A 25,701-nucleotide genomic window follows, 5' to 3' on the forward strand; every position below is an offset into this window, starting at 1 on the left:
TGCTATTATTCTCGACCTTTTCATAAAATGAGGAGGCGAGTTGTTCACACTTGGCAACTGAGCAAGTAGTGGAGGAAGTGCGGTTATGGGGGGAATGCATGAGGAAGTTTACAATGCTGAAAGGGATTTCGATTTTCTAGCACCATTTGTGATGAGACCCAAGTAGAGATCTGATGTGGCTCTCACGAGGGCTGACTGATTTTATTTAATATGAGCATTTGAGGTCTGGTAGTGGATTTCAAGATCATATTTATACATCATCCGTATAACAATTAAAAGTTCATAAAATTTTAAGTCAATGGTTTTTCGCTCACACAAAACAGCTGTCTTACCAAGGGGCTGGAGTCTTCAGAGGGGTAACATCATTCACATCAGTAGAGACAGAGACCACCCAGACCCAGGGCTTGAACCCAGCCGTAGAGCAGTGAGTGACTCGCAATCAGAAGGTCGCAGGTTCAACTCCTGGTTGCCATTGAGATGATTGACTCAGCCCATCATCTATCCAACCCTCCCTCCGGGGTTGATACAATCAGTACTACTTTTTATGCAAGGATGGGGGGGTGAGGAAGCCAACAGCAATTTCTCATATGAATAAACTCGTCCTCTCTGCCATAGGAATATGGAATTTCCACCACAGACTTTGTAGGGCTATGTTAACAGGAGATAAGCACCGATGACTAAATGGCCCATTTTAAATATCAGGAAACATCGAACAAAGATGGTCAAAAGATGGTCCCTGTATCACACACTTTCAGATGCTTTTGTGCAGCCGTCTGGAATGCTCTTCTTCCGATTTGGTAAGCCACTGGAGCTATGCACTTTGAAATCTAAATTAAAAACGTATTGCTTTAGAACAGTTTTTTTGTATTTAGCTTGTTGTCCTTTTCCCACACCTCCGATTATAATCAGTTGACCGTGATAATTATCACGGTTGGCTAAGTTAGGTGCGAAAGAAGTTAAACGTAAAAAAAATAGAAAATGTGGCACTTTAATGTTCATAAGAGGGATGTTTGGTGGTCCATGAAGCAAAGATTGATGGACACACACTATGAGAGTGAATAAGTGAAGCATACAGTTGTCTTGTGGTGTCAAATTAGATTTGAGACCTGGAAGGAGAATCTTGGGAAACAAAAAAAATAGTAAGGTGGTTGTCTCTAAACATGACTGGAGAAAGGGTGGTGAGAACAATGGACTCGGTGTTAAAGATTACGAGGTCGAGAGTGTCTGGGAGATGAGATAAGTTGGGATGGATTCACAGATTCCAAGAGTGATTAAAGGTGGTCATTCAACCTGAAACTAGGTCAGAGCAGAGAGCTTTCGCACTGGGAGAGACTGGGCCAATGTGACTGCTACATCTGAGGAGTATCACAGACAATTTTTATTTTATACATCTTTGTTAGATTGCAACTGGAAACATTCCAGATCTCGAAGGATGAGAATGTTTTTAATTTAACAAACCAGACACTACCATGTGCTAAACGAGGGAGCCATTAAGCCATACGTCGGCCATTAATGGTCATACATCTCCTGTTGCTGTCAGGGTCCTGTAAACTCTGCAAGTCTTAGAACGGAAAAATTCTAACTTTTTTCTTTTTGCAATTTTCTTTTTGTAAGGAGTTGCCAGGATATCGGTTAAATAAAGGTACTCTTTGGGTCTTTTGGTAAAGTCACGTAGATAGAAAAATACAAAAAATTAATCACGACGTTCAATCGCAACACAGCAATCGTCTTCAGGTGAAAAAATACAGCAGGCGGACTGCTGAGGCAAGAAGATATAGCCTGCTGTATTTTTTCACCTGAAGACGATTGCTTGTGTTGCGATCGAAACATCGTGATTTTTATTTTTCTATCTACGTGACTTTACCGAAAGACCCAAAGAGTATGAATTCCTGCAGTCACGAAAGCTTTAAGTCAAGATTTTAAAAAAGGTACTTTTGTTCAAATGGAATCCAGAATTTTCTATGCGCCGTTTTGCCTGGACAAAGTGTAGTCATAGGGAATCAGGGCATTTAAGGCCGTGGGCATATTCTGTACAGCCAGAATATTTGCCAAAAAAGGTTGCCCTTGGGAACACGTTTTCAAGAAGCAGCAGAGTTCAGCCAAAATTAAGCCAGAGACGTGCCAAAGAACATCTGCTTTTGGATAAGCAGTGAGTCATAAAATACAACAAAAGGCACCTAGTATTTTTACAAGTAATGCAAAACTATTTCTTATAACATTGTAACTTATCGTACCAGTATTTTATATCAGAGGAGACATGATGTGACCCTGCAATGTTGGAAGTAGAATATTCCAAGAGCTTGCAACATCAACAATGACATCAATGACACTTTGTATTTATATATCTGTCAAATAGAGTTTAAGTATGAAGAAGTAGAAATATCATTTCTCAATTGGTGTGATTCATTTCATAGTAAAATTGTGAATACAGCCATTAAACATGATCACATTTAAGGCAATGCACTCCATTATATACACTTTTTTTTATTTGTGCATGCTTCAAGCTCTGTATTTTGTTAAGAAGTGAAACACTCCATTTGGTTTACTCAATACGGAGGCTAAACATGTGCTCATGCAGTGCTGCTGTTGCTCCCGATGCAGGACAAGGACCCGTTTTGGGAATGTCCGGAGAGCACCGTGTCTGTGGGTGTGGTCCAGGTCGCCCTGCAGCCTCTTTCCCACCAGGTAAGAGGACGCTGAGGGAGGAAACGCGAGACAGGACAGTAGTAATTCATGAGAGGCCTTTGATGCCTGGTTGTCTGTGTCTCTGTCCACCTGGCTTTCTCTAATCACTCACGGGCAAGAATTGTGCCCTTGGCAGAAGAGCACCGGGAACAGCTTGCTAGATATGCACGTATTTTGATTGTATCGATGCCTCCACAGAAACCCCCCAAGCAAAAGTTGTGACCTTCCTTCGTAAGTGCTGGAAGATGTTCTCTTTACACACCTGTTTAAACCCCCCAACGACAACAATAGAAACGGATGATTTACTTATTTTATTACTAGCTGCGTTGCCCGTTATGGGAACAAAGCAACCGCCAAAGCTTGCTTCAACATAATCCGTAGTGAATTTGAAATTCGTCGTTGTGTTCTCCCCTCTCTGGACAGCTGGCGGTTAGCGAGACTTACCCCGTGCTGGATTGTCATGGGCAGAAGCAGGGGCACCTGCGTGTGCTCATCCAGCCGTGTGACTCTGATGGTGCGCCAAAACGGCAACAAGTCGGCGATCCAAACGAGCTGGTAGGAGCAGCAATGGTGAGCGCCGTTCACTCTGACTTTTCATGGGCTGCGCCCCGTTCCTGTGATGGCTGTTTTGGAAAGAAGGAGCAGGTTTCACAAAGACACAGCTTTACAATAGGCTGACATTGCTAAATACGTATTTCAACATCTCCCACTCATAGCAGTTAAAATGGACCGCTTGCGTTCTTTTATTTTGAAGTCAGAAAATATTGTTCTCATTGTTGGTTTTAATGCATTTCAAAATGGACCGGATGTGGCTTTCGAGTATAAATAAACATGATGTTATATTTGAATTTGCTCCTTCCTGTTAAATTATGTTCCATTAATTTGTACTTACAATGTTTATTTGATGTTTACATCACAAATCTGCCAAGAATACATCGCCTAAAGTCTTAATTAAGCAACCGTTAATTAGGTAATCTGTGACACTATCACATAACTGTTGCACAAGTTTAGATCATTCGTCCGTTGTTATGCTAGAAGAATAAAGTAATAATAAAGTTTACAAATAAATATAACAAATACACATGTAAAAACTGGTATACAGTAGTGTGTTTTTATTTATATGTATGTCCATCCCAGTCTAAAATTCTGATTTAAGCATGTAGCTTGCCAAGAATAAAATTCTGCCTTGAATACAAGACACCAGAAATGGATTTTAGTATTCAGAATACCGCAGAGATTTTACATTGAGGCTCCAATTGATGTTCTGTAACATTTGCACAGTGGTTATTTGTGCTCCTCTGATGCAGGGCCAGCAAAATATCAAATGCAGATTTTTTTTTCATGGGCAGTCCTCTCAGTATGACACATTCAGCTGAGGGACCACTGTGATCAATGACTGGTCCTAAATTTTAGTGAAAGCAAGGGGAACTCTTAAATTAATGTTATTATGTAATATTACTACTACTACTACGTTTCTTTCCTCAGGAAAGCCTTATTGATATGAACACTATTTGACAGGAGGGTTCAGCCAGGGTTTGGTCCTGAGACCTAATGTAACCCCAATTGAGTATTTTGCAGGTCACTTTTCAGCATCAGAATGTTTTGGCAACACCGGTTACTTTTTTGTTTTTTAGTTATGGGAGGAAACTCGGAAATCCGGAGGAAACCCATACAGACAGGGGGAAAACATACAAACTCCATATACAAAACATCCATACATACAAACATACAAACTCCATATACAAAACATCCATACATACAAACATACAAACTCCATATACAAAACATCCATACATACAAACATACAAACTCCATATACAAAACATCCATACATACAAACATACAAACTCCACGCACAAAGCTGCTCAAGTTGGGAATCAAACCCAATAACCTATTTCTGTGAGGCACCCTGCTACCCATAATACGATTTGCTTGAATGTGTATTGTGTATAAAAATAATGATTGTATTTTTGTATCTCTCCAAAAATACAAATTACTCTGCTCATAATGTCACAAAATATATGTCAATGTCTCCTTCGTTTATCCGTCTCTCCATGTAAAACAAGTATTTTTCGTGCAAATATATGATCATCTGATGACTTATGATCTAAATTTTCACTTGCAAAAATTATTCCCTTCCTTAAACTTATTTTAATTTATAACATCTCTGCTTTCTATCTATGCGTTACTTACTTTTAAATGCCTTCACCACACCTTTTAACCACCGTCTGCATCCATATAAATTGAGCCAATGACAGGCTCTCTGTCACAAACCCAGCCTGATGATGGCTGTGCATCCTTCATGATGCATATAGTGTCTGTGATCTCATTAGATGTGTCTTTCCAAATACATCACTTGATATCACAATTATTACTGTGGACTGGCATACTGTAAACATCACTTTTAAATCGGAATATCTTACATTTACTCTTTTGTTGCAAAATCAAGTACACATGATAGTACATGTCAACTCCAAAGGGTTCAAATCAGTGAGATTACTACTGGAAACCCTGGTGGAAACCTCAAGAAACCGAAAGAGAAAACGCAAGAAATAGAGGGAAACCCAAGAAACCGAGGCACAGAAATATTTGCCTGTCGTACAGCAGGCGAGGGCAAGTGTACTTTTGCATAAAAAAGGGGGATAACTAAATAAGTTTGCATTGCAACAATAAGCTAATGCACACCACCACTTCGTGAGGACCACCATAGTAAATGAAATTATAATATTCTTGGTTCTTTCGGTAAAGTCACGTTGAAGGGAAACAATAAAATAATAAAATATACATAAAACAATAAAATTCTCACGACGTTTCGACTGTAACACAAACAGTCATCATCAGGTGTGAAAACCAACGGCAAGAAACATTGTTTCCCTTCAACGTGACTTTACCGAAAGAACCAAGAATATGAATCACTGCAGTCACGAAAGCTTTAAATTGAAATTATAATGTTTATCTTGGACAGTTATTAGTTGCCCGCTATTTTTTTGTAGAAAGGTTGTAAGTTAAGACATCTTTTGGAGCTGACTTACGTAACACCTGAAATATCGGGAGCTTCGGGTGCACTTCATTGCTTGAAGCTGAGTGTTATTTTAAGGTCAACAACAATCCATTGCACTGCCATGAGAAACTAATCATTGAGACTTGACATGGGTGCATTATTCTATTGGAACATGTTCAGCATTAAAGTGAGTTACGTGATCCTTTTAATACCAAATATACTAATAAGATTTGAAGCTTTCGCGACTGCAGGAATCCATACTATTGGTTCTTTCGGTAAAGTCACGTAGGTAGAAAAATAAAATAATATCACGACGTTTCGATCGCAACACAAGCGGTCGTCCTCAGGCAGAAAAAAATATAATCCAGCAGTGGAACTGCTGAACCAGCGAGAGAGCTGTTACAACAAGGGGTGCTGGATTATATTTTTTGTCCGTGCTGCTGAACCAGCGAGAGAGCTGTTAACAGCTGTTAACAGGGAACGACCGCTTGTGTTGTGATCGAAACGTCGTGATATATTATTTTTGGTTTATTTTATTTTTCTACCCACGTTACTTTACCGAAATAACCAAAGAGTATACTAATAAGACATTGATTTTAATTATTGGATCCATCGGCTCCTAGTCATTATATTCCATGTCCATCGTTTCTAAATATTGAGTCAGAATGTTATATGCGTTAAGCTATTCTGAACTTTGGAGGAAGACACAATAAGCATGAGATTATTATTAATTGTTCGTTATCCCAGCTCACACAGCCAATTTATCTGTCTAAATGTTGTAAAAAAAGTCATCTATATCATCACATTGTTGAAGGATTGTGGCTATTTAGCTCAAATATGTAAAAACATTTCTTGCAGAAAATTAGAGAAGCTTGTTTTTTTCTTTTACTTGTGTTGAGTAGAATCAACATGGGAAAATAATATATTGTTTGATTTGATATACTGTATTTCACAATTTGAAATGTAAATAATTAATATTTGTAATAGAAAGAACACAGTCGTTCTCAATGTATTCTATTTATCTAAACATGTTCCCAAACATAATAATTAGGGTTAAAACAAAAATAAAACATCACGTTGTTTCATTTTCCAAATTAAGTTTATGTTCCCGAATTTTGTACAATTGTTATGAAAACATTCAGATTTTAATAACAATGTTTGCAATGCATAAGTGTGCATTTGAACGATTATTAAATTTTGCATCCGATACGCATATTTTCATACTTATAAGTTCCAAGCTCAATTAATAAATGTTGCGTGTTCAAATAATGGTTGTGAGTTGAATCAGCTCATCATCCCTGCTGAGTCGATAACACAGGTACCACTTTGTAGGGAAGACAACGGTGTTTGTTATTAAGGTGTTTTGAGGTTAGATTACGTAAATATAAATGTGTCGTTAACCCACCACCACCCGACAGCGAATTAGTAAAGTTCGTCATGTAAATAAAACGTGCCAATTAGTTACTGCTTCAGCACACCGATGTGTTGGAGAGGACATCCACAACACTTACAACTTGAGTACGACGTTTCCCTTGTAATTACAACCAGATTCATCAGGCGATTTGCCAGAACTGTGGTTGTCAACTGCAGAAACTTTCCCCTAGCAAAGAGATGAGGGATCCACAGCTGGCTGAGGGCTGTAAATAGAATCTGAGCACCATGTCAATGCTCATTCGAGCATAAAATAATTTTACACATTTACAAAAAATGTGTTGGTTAATTTGAAGGATGATCTGCTATAATTGAATGTTGTGCAATTAACAACATCTCTTTAAAGTTGCTCACATATCCTGATTGCCAAACCACAGCGGTTTGAGTAACTGTTGCGCATGTATTTTCATATCTTTTTAGGATTAAAAGCTGTATGAAAAATTCGATTGTATTTAATTATTTAAGAGAAAGTATTCTTATTTTCACATTAAAAAGATAACCTTGAGCAGATGTTTTACAGGAACCACGGATGACCGTTTGCCTACTTGAGTCAAATATATTCGTTGAGTAATTGCCATTGTACCAGCAGCATGTGTTTGTGATTTTAAAATATAACTGAAAATCATTCAGCATTACGTAAGCTTTGCGTCTCCTCCGGTTGATTTTCGACCAATGGAGTCCCTGGGCGAATCTAATAGTGATACTTTGCATTGCAGATTGGCAAGCAACTGCACCTCCTAATAAGGATTTTGGGAGCCCGAGGTATTCCTGAGCACTTCACTAAGGTGAGTGATGGTGTGCCTGTGTTCGTCTGCCCATGGCCCGAGGCTGTATTCTTATCTGGATGTAATGACACTCCTTTTCCCAGCACCTTAACTCTATCCACCCCATTATCTATGCTACACACTCCACCACCACCACCACCACCACAACGCACCCACCTGTCTTTATATCTCTAAAGCCAAACGCTTTCCTGTCTCCCAACACCTGCACCCCATATTTTACCTCTCCTAATCCACATACCTCACCAAACCCCCACAAGCCCAAATACCTGTTTTTCCTAAGTCATTCCCACACCCAGTGACATTCTTAATCCTCACATGCTTTACAGTCCCTTAATCCTCTCACCCATGTGCTTGACAACGTCCGCATATTCTGCGCACAAATAATGTGAGATGGATTTTAGAAGTGGCAAAAAATTCGTACTCGAAAGCAGTCCACATATTGAAATGGAACTGCATGGGTTGCGTGAATTGCCACACCTGGCAGTCGAAACAAGTCACGTAGGTAGAAAAATAATAGATCACGACGTTTCGATCGCAACACAAGCAATCGTCATCAGGACCACAGCAAGAAAAAAACTGCTGAAGTAGTTTTGCTGTGGTTGTCCCACCTGATGACGATTGCTTGTGCTGCGATCGAAACGTCGTGATCTATTATTTTTCTACCTACGTGACTTTACCGAAAGAACCAAAGAGTATAGATTTCTACAGTCACGAAAGCTTCAAATCAAGTTTGGAAACGTTTTAATGTCTGAGGCAACGCCGTTGCATCTGTTCACACTCAGCGGCAGATATTGTATGTATATCCAGCTGGGTATGACGACGATGAATTAATAATAGGTGGGGGATGGCAGTAACAACATGCATTTTTAAATGTGCGTCTGTGTATTTCACTCGTGCTTATAGAAACACATTACAAACAATCTAAACATCGAGGCCCGGGTTGCATTTTGACGCGATCTAGAAGCAAGAGACGTGGCCTGTTTTGTCTCGTGTGCCAACTCACGCCAACCATCGCTGCATGATCCACTTGTTTGTTCTCAATTTTGAAAAAATGTCGAAATGGAAAGCGTATAATATACACGGTATATACATATATAAAGCATTTAGACAGACAAATAAACAAGCTGGCTGCTAAAATGAACAATATTTGCAATTCCACTGTTCATGTTTGCACTTTTTTCCCGTATACACAGACTCACTGTAGATTTAAGCTGTTTTGTGAAGATGAGGATGAGACTGCAGAAGTGGCCTCAAGTAACCCTGACTACAACTTTGAGAAGACCTTTTTCTTTAATCCTGTCACTGAGGAGGTTTGAAATACATTTCCCTTCACCGTACGTATTCTCTGTAGTCATATTGCAACCAAGTTGGTAAATGCATGCACCAATAAGCATTCTCTCTCTGTGGTGACAGAGGCATTATTTTTTCCATGAATGTTAGACTTGGCAATGGAAGAGCCTCTGTGAGTTAATAGGTGAGGAGTATTTAAATGTTGCACTATACCAAAATATGCTATAGAATGGCATATGTATTGAAACAACCTCAAATATATTTCATGAATAGAAAGTGTACAGTATTGCTATTTCGTTGTCATTATTTTGCAAGTTTAGTTTGTAAACACATTTTATATGTTGAAAACACGGGCCATATTTACATGGTTTACTTAATGAGTACAGATAGTTATCGTGCTGAATCTGTTTTCGTGCCATTAACAATCTGCTTCACTTCCTTGGTTCCAGTTTTTAGATTACATTGCAAAGTCTGTTCTCACCATTGAAGTCTGTGGAACACAAGTTGAAAGGGTGCAGGAAGACAAAGCTCAGTGTGGACAAGAAAGGGACCAAACGGGTCCAAGCAAAAACCATGTAACGGCAGTGACTCATGATTCGCATACACAAAACTATATTTTCAATTTGAACGTGCAATTAAATATCCATAATCTATTAATGTGGTCACATTGGCACTGACAAACTGTGTTTTCAGATGTTTTATATCCAGGATGCTGAAACGGTGCGGCAACTGGAGGAAGCCGAGCGGAAACTGGTAATTAATTTAATGTGGTTAAAATATTGAATTGCAGTTGCTTGCTATGTTTGCATTGCTCACACAAGGACTGGAAAACAATTGGGAATATGCACCATTGCTGTTCATAATACTCGACAAAACGTACCATTTTCTCCTCCCAAGAGAACCAGGAAAACAGTTGTGCTGTGTCAATCTGAGAGTCGCATTAGTCGAGCGTGTGTTCTGTATGAGAACATGTGTCACCTGCAGGAGTCATTAAATTCGTTTTCTCAGACAAGTTGAGTGTTCCACCTGCTCAATCTTATTCACCCAGGGTAACTCTGATGAAGGTGGTGTGAATTAACTTTTATTTTCATGTGTTTTTATTTTGCTGTTGTTGACGACGATGGAAATCTTTTGTTACATTGTTTTACAGATTGTTCTGTCAGACTTTGTTTATCAAGCACATCGGGATCGTGCAACAGTTGTCTTAGTAAGTTCGCCTATTCGTTTATTTGCGCACTGACTGTGAAATGAATATGACTACACATGATCATTGAGTCAAAGGCTGGATTTTAGTCACCCTTCAAAATTTGGTGTAAATGTCAAAGAATAAGAGTGCCAATTCTGACTTGCATCTATGTTTAGTGCAGCAATAGAGCATGATTTGCCTGCTCATAATTTATTGTGAAATAAATATAAATATATAATTTTGGTAAGGAGAGTTACAAAATGGGCTGGGTCTGAATAATCGCTTACCTTTTTTGTTCACCATCGTGTTGAGCCAGGAATTAAAAAACAATGCTTACACGTGCCTTACGGAAAGTGACCGTGAAATGTTTATGATTTTGGCCGGTTTCCTGGTCGTGTTTTAAAGTGTGGATAGAGTTTTAACTTGAGTCACTGTAAACATTTAACAACACATTCCCACGTAAGTAAAAGTTCATTTAAAACGAGTGGAAGGACCCCTCATAGTACGAGGGCCCCCACCTGTCCACCCCTGAGTGCCCCCCACAACCCCACCCCCCTCACGTGTGACAACCCCCAGGCCCCATATAAGTAATCTGCTGTTTTGTTGCAACAAAAAGGCAAGATAATATAGATTGTGAGGTCGTTTTACATTTTCTAAGATTCAGAGAATATGCTGGCAAAATAATTACATTAATAGGAGGACAAATTTAAACGTTCATGCAATCTTAAATTAACTCTGTCAGTCTTCTGTATTTGTTAGTCTTGCCTCTGTGGTATCGCTGTTATATATCTTACGAAATTCTTCCACCGTTTCAATGTGAGTCAACGCAATGTTTATATGTTACAAGAATAATCCTGTTTAAAATGGCAACGGCCCACAGAATATAATTATTGTTGTGATGGAGAGGAGCCCAGCCAGCAGCCAGCTGCCAGCCAGGAAACTTAAGGCATAGATTATTTTTAATATTAGTAGGATGTTAAAGGGGTTTTCCTATTGGATGTTTCTAAATTACACTTACCAATAGAAACTCCCAGTTTAATTGGCTTTTTAGCACTTGGCTAGTTAATGTAATTGACGTCTCTTTACAAGTTATCACTCGGCCTTAAGATTTACATTGAACTGCCCATATAGGACTCACCACTGTCATCTCTACATTGGGTCAAACTTAACATCTCTTAATGTTCGACGGCTTGTGCACCAGATCTTATTTATTCACGATGTACTTACAAAAAATCCGCAGACTACCTGCTGGATCTCCTCTCTGTTTCAAAGAACAAATTTGACCTCAGGTCTTCGCTCATTTACCAGCTTCACGTTCCCTATTGCCGTACAAAAACTGGAGGAAGGGCCTTTGCTATTGATGCCCCCAGGGTCTGGAATGCTATTGCCAATAAACTGCAACTTGAATCACTACCTACAGTGAGGGAAAAAAGTATTTGATCCCCTGCTGATTTTGTACGTTTGCCCACTGACAAAGAAATGATCAGTCTATAATTTTAATGGTAGGTTTATTTGAACAGTGAGACAGAATAACAACAAAAAAGCCAGAAAAACACATGTAAAAAATGTTATGAATTGATTTGCATTTTAATGAGGGAAATACGTATTTGACCCCTTTGCAAAACATGACTTAGTACTTGGTGGCAAAACCCTTGTTGGCAATCACAGAGGCCAGACGTTTTTTTGTAGTTGGCTACCAAGTTTGCACACATCTCAGGAGGGATTTTGTCCCACTCCTCTTTGCAGATCTTCTCCAAGTCATTAAGGTTTCGAGGCTGACGTTTAGCAACTCGAACCTTCAGCTCCCTCCACATATTTTCTATGGGATTAAGGTCTGGAGACTGGCTAGGCCACTCCAGGACCTTAATGTGCTTCTTCTTGAGCCACTCCTTTGTTGCCTTGGCCGTGTGTTTTGGGTCATTGTCATGCTGGAATACCCATCCATGACCCATTTTCAATGCCCTGGCTGAGGGAAGGAGGTTATCACCCAAGATTTAACGATACATGACCCCGTCCATCGTCCCTTTGATGCGGTGAAGTTTTCCTGTCCCCTTAGCAGAAAACACCCCCAAAGCATAATGTTTCCACCTCCATGTTTTACGGTGGGGATGGTGTTCTTGGGGTCATAGGCAACATTCTTCCTCCTCCTCCTCCAAACACGGCGAGTTGAGTTGATGCCAAAGAGCGCCATTTTGGTCTCATCTGACCACAACACTTTCACCCAGTTGTCCTCTGAATCATTAAGATGTTCATTGGCAAACTTCAGACGGGCATTTATATGTGCTTTCTTGAGCAGGGGGACCTTGCGGGCGCTGCAGGATTTCAGTCCTTCACGGCGTAGTGTGTTACCAATTATTTTCTTGGTGACTATGGTCCCAGCTGCCTTGAAATCATTGACAAGATCCTCCCGTGTAGATCTGGGCTGATTCCTCACCGTTCTCATGATCATTGCAACTCCACGAGGTGAGATCTTGCATGGAGCCCCAGGCCGAGGGAGATTTACAGTTCTTTTGTGTTCCATTTGCGAATAATCGCACCAACTGTTGTCACCTTCTCACCAAGCTGCTTGGCAATGGTATTGTAGCCCATTCCAGCCTCGTGTAGGTCTACAATTTTGGCCCTGACATCCTTGGAGAGCTCTTTGGTCTTGGCCATGGTGGAGAGTTTGGAATCTGATTGATTGATTGCTTCTGTGGACAGGTGTCTTTTATACAGGTAACAAGCTGAGATTAGGAGCACTCCCTTTAAGAGTGTGCTCCTAATCCCAGCTCGTTACCTGTATAAAAGACACCTTGGAGCCAGAAATCTTTCTGATTGAGAGGGGGTCAAATACTTATTTCCCTCATTAAAATGCTAATCAATTTATAACATTTTTAACATGCGTTTTTGTGGATTTTGTTGTTGTTATTCTGTCTCTCACTGTTGAAATAAACCTATTAAAATTATAGACTGATCATTTCTTTGTCAGTGGGCGAACGTACAAAATCAGCAGGGGATCAAATACTTTTCTCACTCACTGTATGAGATCTTCACTCAAAACTGCTCTAGAGGAGTTGTACACCCCTAGCTGCCACTACTATTCAGTGGCCTAAAATAAAATAAAATGTTTCGCTCCGGATGACTGCTGCAAAGTATTATCTGTATTTTGATTTAGCGTGCTGATCTTAAAGGTGCATTGAAAAATTTGATACTCAGACTGATGCTCCTCTTGTTGTGGAGTGACTCATGCAGCCAGCTATGGCTCTAGGGTTTGGTGTTACATGTTGTTTATGTCGTTTATTGGGAAAATTCGGTCACAGTTCCTATGATCACTGTTACATTGCTTTTTTGGCTTTATTTTGGTGATGTCGAAAAGTTTTTTGGTTTGGCCATGTTTGTTTGTTGTAGTACAGAGTTAGACTGATGGCCTTAATCTAAGTTGTCTTGTGGTTGTTGTTGTTGTTTGACTTGCATCCCACTGGATTTTTGCACACAGCGTTGGTGTATGGTGCTTTTTCAGGAATATTTTGCTGTTTTTTCCTGGAATTTCTGTTTGCACAGTCACATAGTCACTTTAAGATGTTTTCTTGTTCATGTTTTTTGTTTGTTGCGGTTGCACCCGATTCAAGAGCCGAATGGCTCACAGGGCTATACCAAATAAATGAAATGAAATTAAACTGAACTGAAGTATATCTAAAAGTATTAATAATGTGCTCTGCCCTAACAGAAGCTGCGATTAAATGTTGTACAGTTCGTGTTTTTGTCATAGTTTGGCCTCGAAACTGAGCTGAAACTAAAATAACTGTTCTAAAAATAATTACCATCAAAATGTTCTATGTCCTTGTGTGCAGCTGAAAGACATCCAGACGGCACTGAGTGGAGAGACGCCAGTATACCGCGAGCTGGTACCAGGGCCTCTTTTCCGGCGCGTGGGAGCCTCATGTCGCCATGACCCACACCCTGACATCTCCACCGTCTGTGTTATCATATGATGCTCACGGGGCTATGTAGCATGTGTTTCCCACCACTGGGCCACCTTTCTGTCAGATTCCAACATTCGCTGGGGAGATGGAAGTTAACACTGATCATCTGAATGCAAAAGTCTGACCTTAGCATGTGAGCAGTAAATATTTTCCACCCATATTCGCTGGTGGCTTTAGCAGATGTCTGAAATGGCCTGTCATTTAGAAATCTGGCTTTCATAGTTTACAGAACTTTTGAAGTGTGAAAGTGGTGAGCATAAATCTAGGGTTTTTGCTTCTTTCTTGTGGGTCTCGTAATGGGAATATGATATCTAAATTTTTTTTTTCAGAATCATGATATGTAATTATACTGGAGGAATCCGATGAGATATAAAGCTCTTTTTCACAGCTGTTCAATAGTTTCACAGATGTCCAGAAGTTTTACATGTGACATGCTGCAAAGTGTCCTTGTCGGACCCTTTCAGTTTCTTGTGTGGTCAAATAATTCTCCTTGTGGCCTCAGCTAAGATGTTTTTTAAAATCATAATTTCATCAATTGAGATATAAACGATGCTGAAAGTGTGTTTGGCTGTAAGAGTGAATCTAAACTTTATTCTAAATATGATACAATTTTATTTATACAGGTTTCCCTCACTTTATGCGAGTTAGGTTTGTGCGATTTTGCATTCATGCGGCTTATCTGTTACTACCCAAAATTCACTACATGTGGTTTTAATTTACTCAAATGCGGCTATGTGGTTGGACGTGGGACAACATTGTGTGTATTGTATGCACTGCTCGGCAGGCAGCTGTTTTGTGCGGTGCATTGTGGATTGGGTGACTGCACGGTCCATGCTACGCAATTTCGATTTGTGCTTCATTTTTTGGGAACACATCTACCGCATAAAGCGAGGGAAACCTATATAGCATCCAAGTCCTAGCGCATTGCAAGAAAGTACAGAACGTGTAGGAATATTTTTTTATTGAGGGAAAGACGCAGTCAAAAGAATACAGAAAAGTCTTGAGCCTTGACTATGTGGAGAAAGTCGACTGTACGGACGTTGGGGGAAGGGATTTGCACACTATGGGGACAGCAGAGGGGATTAAATTATCTCACTGAGCGAAGGTCGTCGAGTGGGCCTTCAACAGAGAGCCTTAGTTGCTGGAGCAGAGAGTGAGTAGAGGAGATTGAGTGAGAAAATTATTATGACTTGAGAGATAGGGAGGGATGAGTCCATAGAGGTTGTAAGGTAGTATTGAAATTGATCCAGGATTGGATTGAAACCCAGTGGAGGGAGTGAATGTACTTTGAAAGCTCTAATTATTTTCCACGTGATCAATAAGTTCATCCCACCGAGTCCATTTCATAATTTGAATGTCACCCACTGCAGATCATTGTCACTTGTAACATTTAGCGATTTACAGTGAGGGAAAACAGTATTTGATCCCCTGCTGATTTTGTATGCTTGCCCACTGACAAAGAAATGATCATTCTATAATTTTAATGGTAGGTTTATTTGAACAGTGAAAGACAGAATAACAACAAAAAAATCCAGAAAAACGCATGTCAAAAATGTTATAAATTGATTTGCATTTTAATGAGGGAAATAAGTATTTGACCCCTCTACAAAACATGACTTAGTACTTGGTGGCAAAACCCTTCTTGTAGTTGGCCACCAGGTTTGCACACATCTCAGGAGGGATTTTGTCCCACCCCTCTTTGCAGATCTTCTCCAAGTCATTAAGGTTTCGAGGCTGACGTTTGGCAACTCGAACCTTCAGCTCCCTCCACAGATTTTCTATGGGATTAAGGTCTGGAGACTGGCTAGGCCACTCCAGGACCTTAATGTGCTTCTTCTTGAGCCACTCCTTTGTTGCCTTGGCCGTGTGTTTTGGGTCATTGTAATGCTGAAATACCCATCCACGACCCATTTTCAATGCCCTGGCTGAGGGAAGGAGGTTCTCACCAAAGATTTGACGGTACATGGCCCCGTCCATCGTCCCTTTGATGCGGTCAAGTTGTCCTGTCCCCTTAGCAGAAAAGCACCCCCAAAGCATAATGTTTCCACCTCCATGTTTGATGGTGGGGATGGTGTTCTTGGGGTCATAGGCAGCATTCCTCCTCCTCCAAACACGGCGAGTTGAGTTGATGCCAAAGAGCGCCATTTTGGTCTCATCTGACCACAACACTTTCACCCAGTCGTCCTCTGAATCATTCAGATGTTCATTGGCAAACTTCAGACGGGCATGTATATGTGCTTTCTTGAGCAGGGGGACCTTGCGGGCGCTACTGACAAGATCCTCCCGTGTAGTTTCGGGCTGATTCCTCACCGTTCTCATGATCATTGCAACTCCACGAGGTGAGATCTTGAATGGACCCCCAGGCCGAGGGAGATTTACAGTTATTTTGTGTTTCTTCCATTTGCGAATAATCGCACCAACTGTTGTCACCTTCTCACCAAGCTGCTTGGCAATGGTCTTGTAGCCCATTCCAGCCTTGTGTAGGTCTACAATCTTGTCCCTGACATCCTTGGGAGAGCTCTTTGGTCTTGACCATGGTGGAGAGTTTGGAATCTGATTGATTGCTTCTGTGGACAGGTGTCTTTTATACAGGTAACAAGCTGAGATTAGGAGCACTCCCTTTAAGAGCGTGCTCCTAATCTCAGCTCGTTACCTGTATAAAAGACACCTGGGAGCCAGAAATCTTTCTGATTGAGAGGGGGTCAAATACTTATTTCCCTCATTAAAATGCAAATCAATTTATAACATTTTTGACATGCGTTTTTATGGATTTTCTTGTTGTTATTCCGTCTCTCACTGTTCAAATAAACCTACCATTACATTATAGACTGATCATTTCTTTGTCAGTGGGCAAACGTACAAAATCAGCAGGGGATCAAATACTTTTTTCCTTCACTGTACATATAGTTAGTTTTTAGACATCCCAATATACCAGAAATTTTCAGGACATTAACCGAATATCATTGCCATTTGAGGACACCATTTTCAAGTTTTACAGCTGTGTTGTTTTTGTGATGTCATTATATTTTGGGGTGTAAAAGACATGATATAACGTAAAAAAGTATTTGCATCCGGTCTTTTGATAGTTCATTAACTCCTGTTAATTCTGTGTTTTAAATATCATTAATTGCATTTTACTGGGTATTTAAATGTTGTTTTGTCGTTGTTATTGCGTGTATTTTAGCGTTTGAAGTTTTAGGTGGTGAAATGTTCTTACAATCGTCATGAGACCTCGTACATATCTTAAGCAATTTTAATGCATCTTTCATGCAACCTTGGCTTATCCAAAAATGTTTTAGCATAACGTGAAAATTATATATATAATTTACACTTATATTGCTATCGTCTTCATTGCTTGGGACTTGGAAAATTAAAAAAACAATTGCAAAAATAGTAATTCATCAATATTTTAACTCGCTTAAGACCAGATTCCTTTGTTGACACATGGTTTAAGCGACGTTAATTTGTTTGAGATCCAACTGAATACGATTTAAACGTATTCTGGGCTTTTGTGTGTGCACCTGACATTGGCTGAGCATTATTGACAGGATACAATATTAAATTGCCAGCCTCATAAGTCTCACAGACCTGTTACAGCACCAACCACTAACTTCTGCCTCATTTGGTATTATTGTAGTCACATAAATTAAAACTTGAGTAAGAATAGAACAAGTCCAGCGGTTGTGGTAATGGTGCATGCAATAGGCACAATGGGTAATGGACTAACTACAGGGCCTCCCAGGCTCCCGGACTTCAAAATGCCTCCTGTGATAATAATCGCTAAGTCTCAACACCCACCGGAGGTTATTTCATACAGCCTGCCCTGAAGCCAGAATTTTCCCATTAGTCATCGAATGTAGCCTAAACATGCAAATATAAAACATAAACTTTAATGATAACTAAAGTACAGATCTCTTCATTCCATAAGTCATGTGAGAGTGTTTAAACAAGAAATAGATTTGTTCCATTACGTATCCTATCTCTAAATATATGGTTATACAAATGACGCAGAGTGTACAAAGAGTCCTGAGTATGGGATCTTCATGTTTTATTAGAAGCAGTGTACAAAGAATGTGCCAGTTCCACACTTGTTTTACACAATGCATACCACCATTGAATATCAAACGGCTGCATTTCCAAATGTTTATTGGCACAATTAATGTAGTGGTATGCATTTTCCTGATATTAGCTAAAGTGAATGAAAAAATGATATATTTCAAAAAATAGTAAAGAATAATTCCCTTTTGGTTCGCAAATTATTTAAGATTGGAAATACGACGAATATCCTTTATAATTATGTATGATTTAATTTTCACAAAGAAAAAAAAACAGTGATTAATGAATGTAACTATTTTTTGCCCTGCAAACTTCCATCACGTAATTAATTCATGACAAACCACGGACTCCATTTCGGTTGTTTTCATAAAATTCAGAGGTACTGTGTTTTCACAAAGACCCTTGCCTAGCTGTAGCCAAGCACCGCAATGTATTGCAACAAAAATATGAAAGTAAAAAAAGACTGAACGTAGTTTATAAAAAAAAAATCTAACAATAGGTACCCTCACTGACCACAAAAGCACAGAGACAAGGCCACAACGTGAACTGAATTCGCAAAGAAACACTTGTGTTGCGAATGTGTTTAAAATGCACATTCCAAAGAACAATATATCAAGGATTGCTTTTAGGATTGACGTGTGTGAGTTTGGGTTTTGAATAAACTTAATGAATACGAAAAATTGGTTTCCTTATTATTGCGTTGGTGGCTCATCTTCCTGTGTCTTCTTTGCTCTAGCTTGAGAACCTGTAACACAATTACTGAAGTTATTATTGCTCTAGCTTGAGAACCTGTAACACAATTACTGAAGTTAGTATTGCTCTAGCTCGAGAACCTGTAACACAATTACTGAAGTTATTATTGCTCTAGCTTGAGAACCTGTAACACAATTACTGAAGTTAGTATTGCTCTAGCTCGAGAACCTGTAACACAATTACTGAAGTTATTATTGAACCACAAATATAACGTGGAAGCCTAAAAATGTGTTTACATTTTAAATGTATTTTTACTGGAGAATGTTTCCATACATAACAGCGAAGTGAGTAATGTAGTTGTGGGAAAGAGTGAAAACTATCAGTCTAAGGTTAATTTAATATTTGCCGTGAAGGTTTTGAACATGAAGCCTTAAATAGAAGCGATTTAAAAAGGCAAAAAAAATTACCTTTTTGCGGACATCTGAAACAAAAAGAAAACATTCAATTCTGTCTCTCAAGTAATTTTATACCAGGTCTCTGAAGAGTTGACTGGTTGCACTTGGAAAAAAAGAACTCAGGTCCTGATTCATCTCGAGTTTGTTTACACAGAGTTGTGTAATCCTGGCACTATGGAAATTTCAGAAAACTCTTGCACTTAATTCACGTGACAGTTTTCGGCCTGATTCTCTGCACGTGTTCAGCCTTCCAACGCACCAAGCTGACCAATCGGTGTCACATGAAGTCACGCATACTAAAAGGTGTTTGCATCCTCCACTGAGGTGTATAATGTATTGTTAAACCTTCTTGGCTTAGCAATACTTGATGATAAGTGGTTTAAATGATGATACATGGTGACACAGCTTATGACAAATGTTGGCAGTGCCCTGAACCCTGTCAGCTTTGGGCCATTCCAAGATTTTACGAGGAGCGGCCATCATTCCGCCAATAAGTGACAGAATGATAGCCAAAACTACAATATGAATCAAGCCCTTAATGTATCATAGGTGACACATTGATATTATTAGGTCACTTATCACAGTAAAATAATACATCCTTGTATTGTCAGTCACATAAGGTAAAAGTGTGTGGACTCTATGGGGTCTATAGGATCCATGAGCTGGTTTACTTTGCAGAGACTGATCAACAGCACACGCAGCGGTTAAGGAGGTGGCAGTGAGCGCTGCTGTGCATATTGGGCCTCACCTGGCTGGTGACAAGTCCTTGCACATTCAGCCTCTGTGTCGAAGCGGTTGGCATTGCCACCACAGCCACTGTACCAGAATTGGATGCAGCGCCGCTCGGTGCCATCGTGATGCCATTTGAGGGCAAAATTCTGGCAGGTGCCCTCATTGAGTGGCAGCTTGCACACCTCTGCGAAGCAAAGTTGCAAACAATTGCCAAAGTTACCCTTCGTGAAATAAATATATATCCAGTTGGGTGGTGCTATGGCAGAGCACTCAGCCCGTATGTGTAAGGTTAGGCTAGGCCCATTATCCCTCCAGGATCGAATACCACTTTGTGGAAGGCCAATCGTGTCGCTCACCATAGAAATGTGGAATTACTCCAATGGTGGTTAGTGCTACCACAATGCTACGTCCAGCAGGGAGGCACTTTTACAGAGACTTAAAAAAGCAATAATTTGACATGCCTGTAAATAATTATTTTTATAATTACATAACATAAAAGGAGTTCCTTTATGATGTGCTACTCTCCACTCTGCTTGAGTGAAAAAGATTCAGTGTCTGCACGGACTTTGGGGTGTAATTCCCTGCTTTCTGTTGTGCGATCACAACCATGTGTGACTGAAACATTGTGGGTTCAGTAGTTCTGTGGCTACACCATCAGGGTGCACTAAAGGACAAATTTCTTGCAAAAAGTTTTTACTTTTCGAACATAACGCCCCAAATTTAGTTAACTTTAAAAAATATGAAGGTTTCCAATAATTATGTTTTCAATCCTCTAGAATGAACAAATGCGTTACCAACACACGCATCGCGGCTGTGGAAATGTTTTACTTATCCATCGTACTCAATGGGTACAATTCCTGTACTGTCCATGTGCTGGAGTTATGTTTACGAGAACATCTAACTTAAACAGATTTAAGTTTCTGTTTTAAATTGGGAATGCCAGTGCCGTCAGTCACCACAATTGAAGGTGGGGTGAAAATACATTGCTTTCTAAATAACTTTAAAGTGTTTCACTTCTAAAACAGTTATAATTGCCAAAATATCACCAGCCTCTACAATTAAAACTGCAAATAAAAAAAACAATATTTCAACAAACTCGAGTCACCTAAGCTTCACCCCACAAATGCACAACTTATGTCCATATTTGAAGATGTCAGCCCAGCGCACAGCCACGTGGCTGAGAGTGGACATTTTAGGAAGGAAGATACGCATGTTTGATGTTTGGGGCAAGAAAACAAAGCAGCATGAATCAAAGTGCTCAACTTTACAGGAAAAATATACCAACCTCTACTTTTCACAGCAGGCTTTTCCACTTTACCTACACAACCAAAACAACATTTTAATATACAATTTCGGTCATAAAAAATACAAGGTTCAACATGTTCATTTTGAATTTACTTAAGGCTGCAGTGTCTCACACACATTCCGATGGCTCATTGGTGATGACTCACTTGAGAATGTTCAGCAAAAATAAGATTAAAAGGCTCAGCCTGGTTCAAATATAACTCAAACGTTTATGGTAACTCAAACGTTTATGGTGAAAACCATTTAAGGAGCTGCAAATGTGTGTATTCATTAGTGACTCGGAAGGGTCACTATTTGGCTTCCTAAAGGAAACTGCCGAATGGGGTGGTTGATTTTGTTAAAGCTCCTAATAAGCCATTTCCCTTTTCGACGCCTGGTTACTACAATCACCAATGACATTAATGTAACAATTCTCACTTGTCATGTAATCGTACATGACAAAGTTGTCAAAATACATTTTTGGCGGAGGTTTTTGCCTACGGTGAGGAGGTTTCCGAACCCATCTGTGTAAAGTTCGAGTGCTCTCTCACATAAGACTTGGTAAAACGTGCTTGGATATTTGGTGAAGTAAACATTTTCCATCACAATTTAAAAGTATTGGCAATGTGGCTTCCATGCGTTTATATCGACAGGTATGAAATAAAAACATGTAATCACACAAAAATAAATAACCATGCATCTTTAAAGGTCTTCATAAGGGGTAGTAGACACGCTGCACTTTCCACTTAACATCAGGATGCACTGAGAATCATGCTTTGTTACTGTATGAGAAATCACGTCCATATGAAAGCCATTATAATACGCGATGCCTAAACACTTCCTCTGTCACCTGAAACTAATACAAATGCTCTTATTACAATTTGGAGGTCACAGGATGTAAGTATATATTTTTTAACCTTCACTCAGTGCTCAGTGGCCTCACAAAGGAGGCACATTTCATGCCGTCTCTAGGCGAAGGTTGCTTGTATCTGGTTTAAATCATACACACGGGTCTTCAGGACTTTGTTACTGGTCCAGTGTAGCTGCTCAAGGGCGCTTGGCCCATCTCATGTCACCTGCCTTGTCGACGAACACATTGTGCGCACGTCTCTCCCCTGCGTGTGGAAGACACGCTTTGCATGGCACAAAAAACACGAGCTTGTCCTAATACTCCCAAAAGAACACTAATCCACGAGAAACTGTGAAGGGACGTGTACTAACGATGCGCCCACCTTCATCGTCGTCGCAAGGCGGTTTTCATTTCCGAGCACCGTTTTCTATTACTGAACATGTGTGAATCGCCATGTGCCATGCAGGTGCTTGACAACAGGAATATTGAGGTAATTTTGAATAACGCCAACCTGACAACCCAATCTATTCACGCCGGATGAATGCTCGACGTCTTTATCCATAATCAATAAATACACTTTGCGTTAGTCATTATATTTTTTTTGTTTAAGTGTTGCGATCTTCAGCTTTGAAGTCACAATAGCGGCACTGCTTTGGTGAGAAAAGTATATGCAGCCGCAAATGTAACATTTGTACTATTTTTATACGTATTTACCTTCAAAGATTTCTCGCCTCTGATTTCCAGTTAAAATAATTGCATCTAGCGAAGTGAGGAGGTAGTGAGGCTGTGGCGGAACTGCAAGATTGAGAATCGTCTCCCACACCAACGCCGACTTACATGGCACATTGCCAGCCAAGGGAGGGATGGCATTTTGAGAGGGCGGTCACCCGAGCGATGAGATTCAGTTCATCTACGGGAGCGATGTGGATTGTTGCCACCGCAGAACCCTTGAGAATGAAAAGGACTTGGGGGCGGCCCTCACCCAGCAGTGGATAGACCATGACTGATGATGCTCATGCTGCTGATGAGATGCTTTCCTGAGCATCTCATATAGCTCGTGATGCTTAATGTAAAAGGAAAAGGTTTGCCAATGTCAAGCCGTTTGCTTTTTTACATGTACAGTATAAGACACAGCAGCTTCAAGTAAAGTGTGTTGATAAAATCCAGTTGTGTCCTAGATTTTATTCCATTGAAAACACATGTACTTACGTTTTCAAATTTTAAACATGCTTGCATATTATGAAAGCAGCATGTGCAAAAAAACAATGATGAAATATGCAAAGTGCATACTATAAGGGATTTAAATATCTGATATCATTGGCCAATAGCATTTGAAATTATCTTCCAAATTCCAATTGGGATTAAACTTTGTATTCTACTGTTGACACCTACTGTATGAATCTCTCATACTTATGATACAGTCAAGTTTACCAGGTGACTCGTGTTGAAATACACTTGCTATTTTATAAATAAACATGGAATTTGTAGATAAAACTGTAAAAAATGTATGTGTTTAATTAAATACAAAGACAATTAAATATTGCACATCCGCCAAAACTCTTTTGTGCCAGTTAAATGAGGTTGTGCAATAACACTATTTAAACAACCCTCAGAATGACAGCGCTCAATTTACAAAGGGTTGTGAACTGTTATAATTATTGAGCATTATATAAATAGCTTAATATAGCACTTATTTATTCCTTCATGGGTTCGCCCGCAGCTAAGCGGCATTTCATTACTTGTTGGCTACGCGTAGCGTTGGAAATATTCAATTGAATTCAGAATAAGGCAGGCCGTTATTGATGTAAATCCTTCTTCAATAGTATACATCTTTTTTTTTATCTGCCTGCAGTGATGCTTCTGCTGCTGAACTATTGGATTGGTGCTGGCTATACATCCCATGAGTGGTTCATCCTAGTGTTAGAGTGCTGTCACAGCTGGAACAGGCTACTGCTGCTGCTGCTGTAGCACTATGTGAGGGATGAGAGGGTGGGGGAGGGCGCGCCTTACTGGGGCTCAGGCATGTCCGCACGCACTCCTCCTCTGTGGGGAAGCGGTTGGCGTTGCCGTCGCAGCCGCCGTACCAGAACTGGCCGCATCCTCCCGTGTCGTTGTTAAAGTACCAGAACGCCTGGAACTTGCTACACACAGTGCCGGTGTCGTACCCGCCCATGCACTTGTTGCCTAGCCAGCAATGTACATGACATGACATCAGCTCAGGGGAAAATGGAAGCTGAAAAAAATATTTTCCGTCTTTCAATCTATTTTGTAATACGTTTGCATACGATGCTGGGTAAATATGTTAGTGGAAAAAATATATGGTGAAATATTTAGGCGATGCAACGCATGCAGTTAATTGTATGTATGGCAATAACCAAACAACATAGATAAATCGTCGTAAATGTTGTGTTAATTTGAGCTGAAATTTGTGGTAACTTTGGTATGTTACACACCAGCGGGCTCCTCGGGTTGTGCCGACTTAGAGGGAGACGTGAGGTGCACCTCTGCGTCAGCGTCTCCCTCCTCCATTCCCTGAGAATCCCCCTCAGAGTAGAGCTCTGGCAGGCCTTCCTCTGATGTACCGCCAATTGCACTTTCCACGATAGGAGGCGTTAATATAAACGAGCGCTGCTCCTGGGACTCCTCCACTCCCGAATCGAGCGCGGAGTGTGCTTGCGAGTGCTGGGGCTCGCTAGCCTGCTCAGCTGCGCTCTCTGCAAGGTGTACATTATTCGCTGACGCGGCATCTGACTGCACGTGTCCGTAACTTGCAGTCTCTGTGGTCAGAGGGGCAGAGGTATGCGTCGAGTGTACAGGAAACCCCCTTTGATTTTCAAACTCGGTGACACTAAAGCCAGCGGAAGCCGTGGAAAGTAATGGCGACGAGCCGCCTTCTGCGGCTAGCATGTCGACGGAATGGGGGGTGGTGACATTTGCAGCAGTGGCGGCGGCGGTGGTGGTGGTGGTAGCACCAGTAACAACAGCAGCGGCAGCAGCAGAGGCAGCGGTGGAAAATGTAGATCTTTCAACTTGCCCATTGAGAGACTCCCAGTAATCTGAAAACGATGCCAGCGTGTGCGCACAGAGCAAAGCGGCAGTGAAACCCCCAAGTACCGAGAACCGCAAGAGCAAAACTACAAGTGAGTGCAGTTTAAAGACCTCTGAAACAACCCTTCTCAGAATGCCATTCATATAAAATGTTAAAATTGTGACCCAACAAACTCCATTACTGTGCAGCAGCCTATGTGAAATGACACCAAAGAGGAGTACGACAAAAGAATAACTGTCTGC

At 40.4% G+C, this 25,701-nt stretch overlaps 2 protein-coding genes across 9 annotated transcripts in view; one reads left to right on the forward strand and one right to left on the reverse strand.

Moving 5' to 3' along the window:
- Nucleotides 1-18,795, forward strand: part of LOC116947627 (kinesin-like protein KIF28) — a 59,756-nt gene extending 40,961 nt beyond the window's left edge. The window contains exons 7-14 of the mRNA XM_032963598.2: nucleotides 2,602-2,685; nucleotides 3,109-3,255; nucleotides 7,834-7,902; nucleotides 9,096-9,212; nucleotides 9,642-9,767; nucleotides 9,886-9,945; nucleotides 10,343-10,399; nucleotides 14,209-18,795. Coding sequence (XP_032819489.2) covers nucleotides 2,602-2,685; nucleotides 3,109-3,255; nucleotides 7,834-7,902; nucleotides 9,096-9,212; nucleotides 9,642-9,767; nucleotides 9,886-9,945; nucleotides 10,343-10,399; nucleotides 14,209-14,349 — 801 coding nt within the window. The 3' untranslated portion in view covers nucleotides 14,350-18,795. The remainder of the gene's footprint in view (nucleotides 1-2,601; nucleotides 2,686-3,108; nucleotides 3,256-7,833; nucleotides 7,903-9,095; nucleotides 9,213-9,641; nucleotides 9,768-9,885; nucleotides 9,946-10,342; nucleotides 10,400-14,208) is intronic.
- The window catches only part of COL6A3 (collagen type VI alpha 3 chain), a 50,288-nt gene continuing 42,951 nt past the window's right edge, over nucleotides 18,365-25,701 (reverse strand). Inside the window, exons 49-54 of one of the 8 annotated variants that reach the window (XM_076069747.1) lie at nucleotides 24,864-25,187; nucleotides 24,421-24,594; nucleotides 21,562-21,594; nucleotides 20,293-20,460; nucleotides 19,557-19,570; nucleotides 18,365-19,141 (exon numbers count right to left, since the gene is read on the reverse strand). In XM_076069747.1, the coding sequence (XP_075925862.1) occupies nucleotides 19,022-19,141; nucleotides 19,557-19,570; nucleotides 20,293-20,460; nucleotides 21,562-21,594; nucleotides 24,421-24,594; nucleotides 24,864-25,187 (833 nt within the window). In that variant the 3' untranslated portion in view covers nucleotides 18,365-19,021. Of the gene's footprint in view, nucleotides 19,274-19,556; nucleotides 19,571-20,292; nucleotides 20,461-21,561; nucleotides 21,595-24,420; nucleotides 24,595-24,863; nucleotides 25,188-25,382; nucleotides 25,467-25,701 lie in introns of all 8 variants that reach the window. The other 7 variants (XM_076069763.1, XM_076069771.1, XM_076069782.1 and 4 more) reach the window with 7 other exon arrangements.

The sequence above is a fragment of the Petromyzon marinus genome, chromosome 2, assembly GCF_048934315.1.
Source record: "Petromyzon marinus isolate PM22_M1 ecotype Great Lakes invasive population chromosome 2, UKy_Petmar_22M1.pri1.0, whole genome shotgun sequence".
Classification (NCBI taxonomy): domain Eukaryota; kingdom Metazoa; phylum Chordata; class Hyperoartia; order Petromyzontiformes; family Petromyzontidae; genus Petromyzon; species Petromyzon marinus.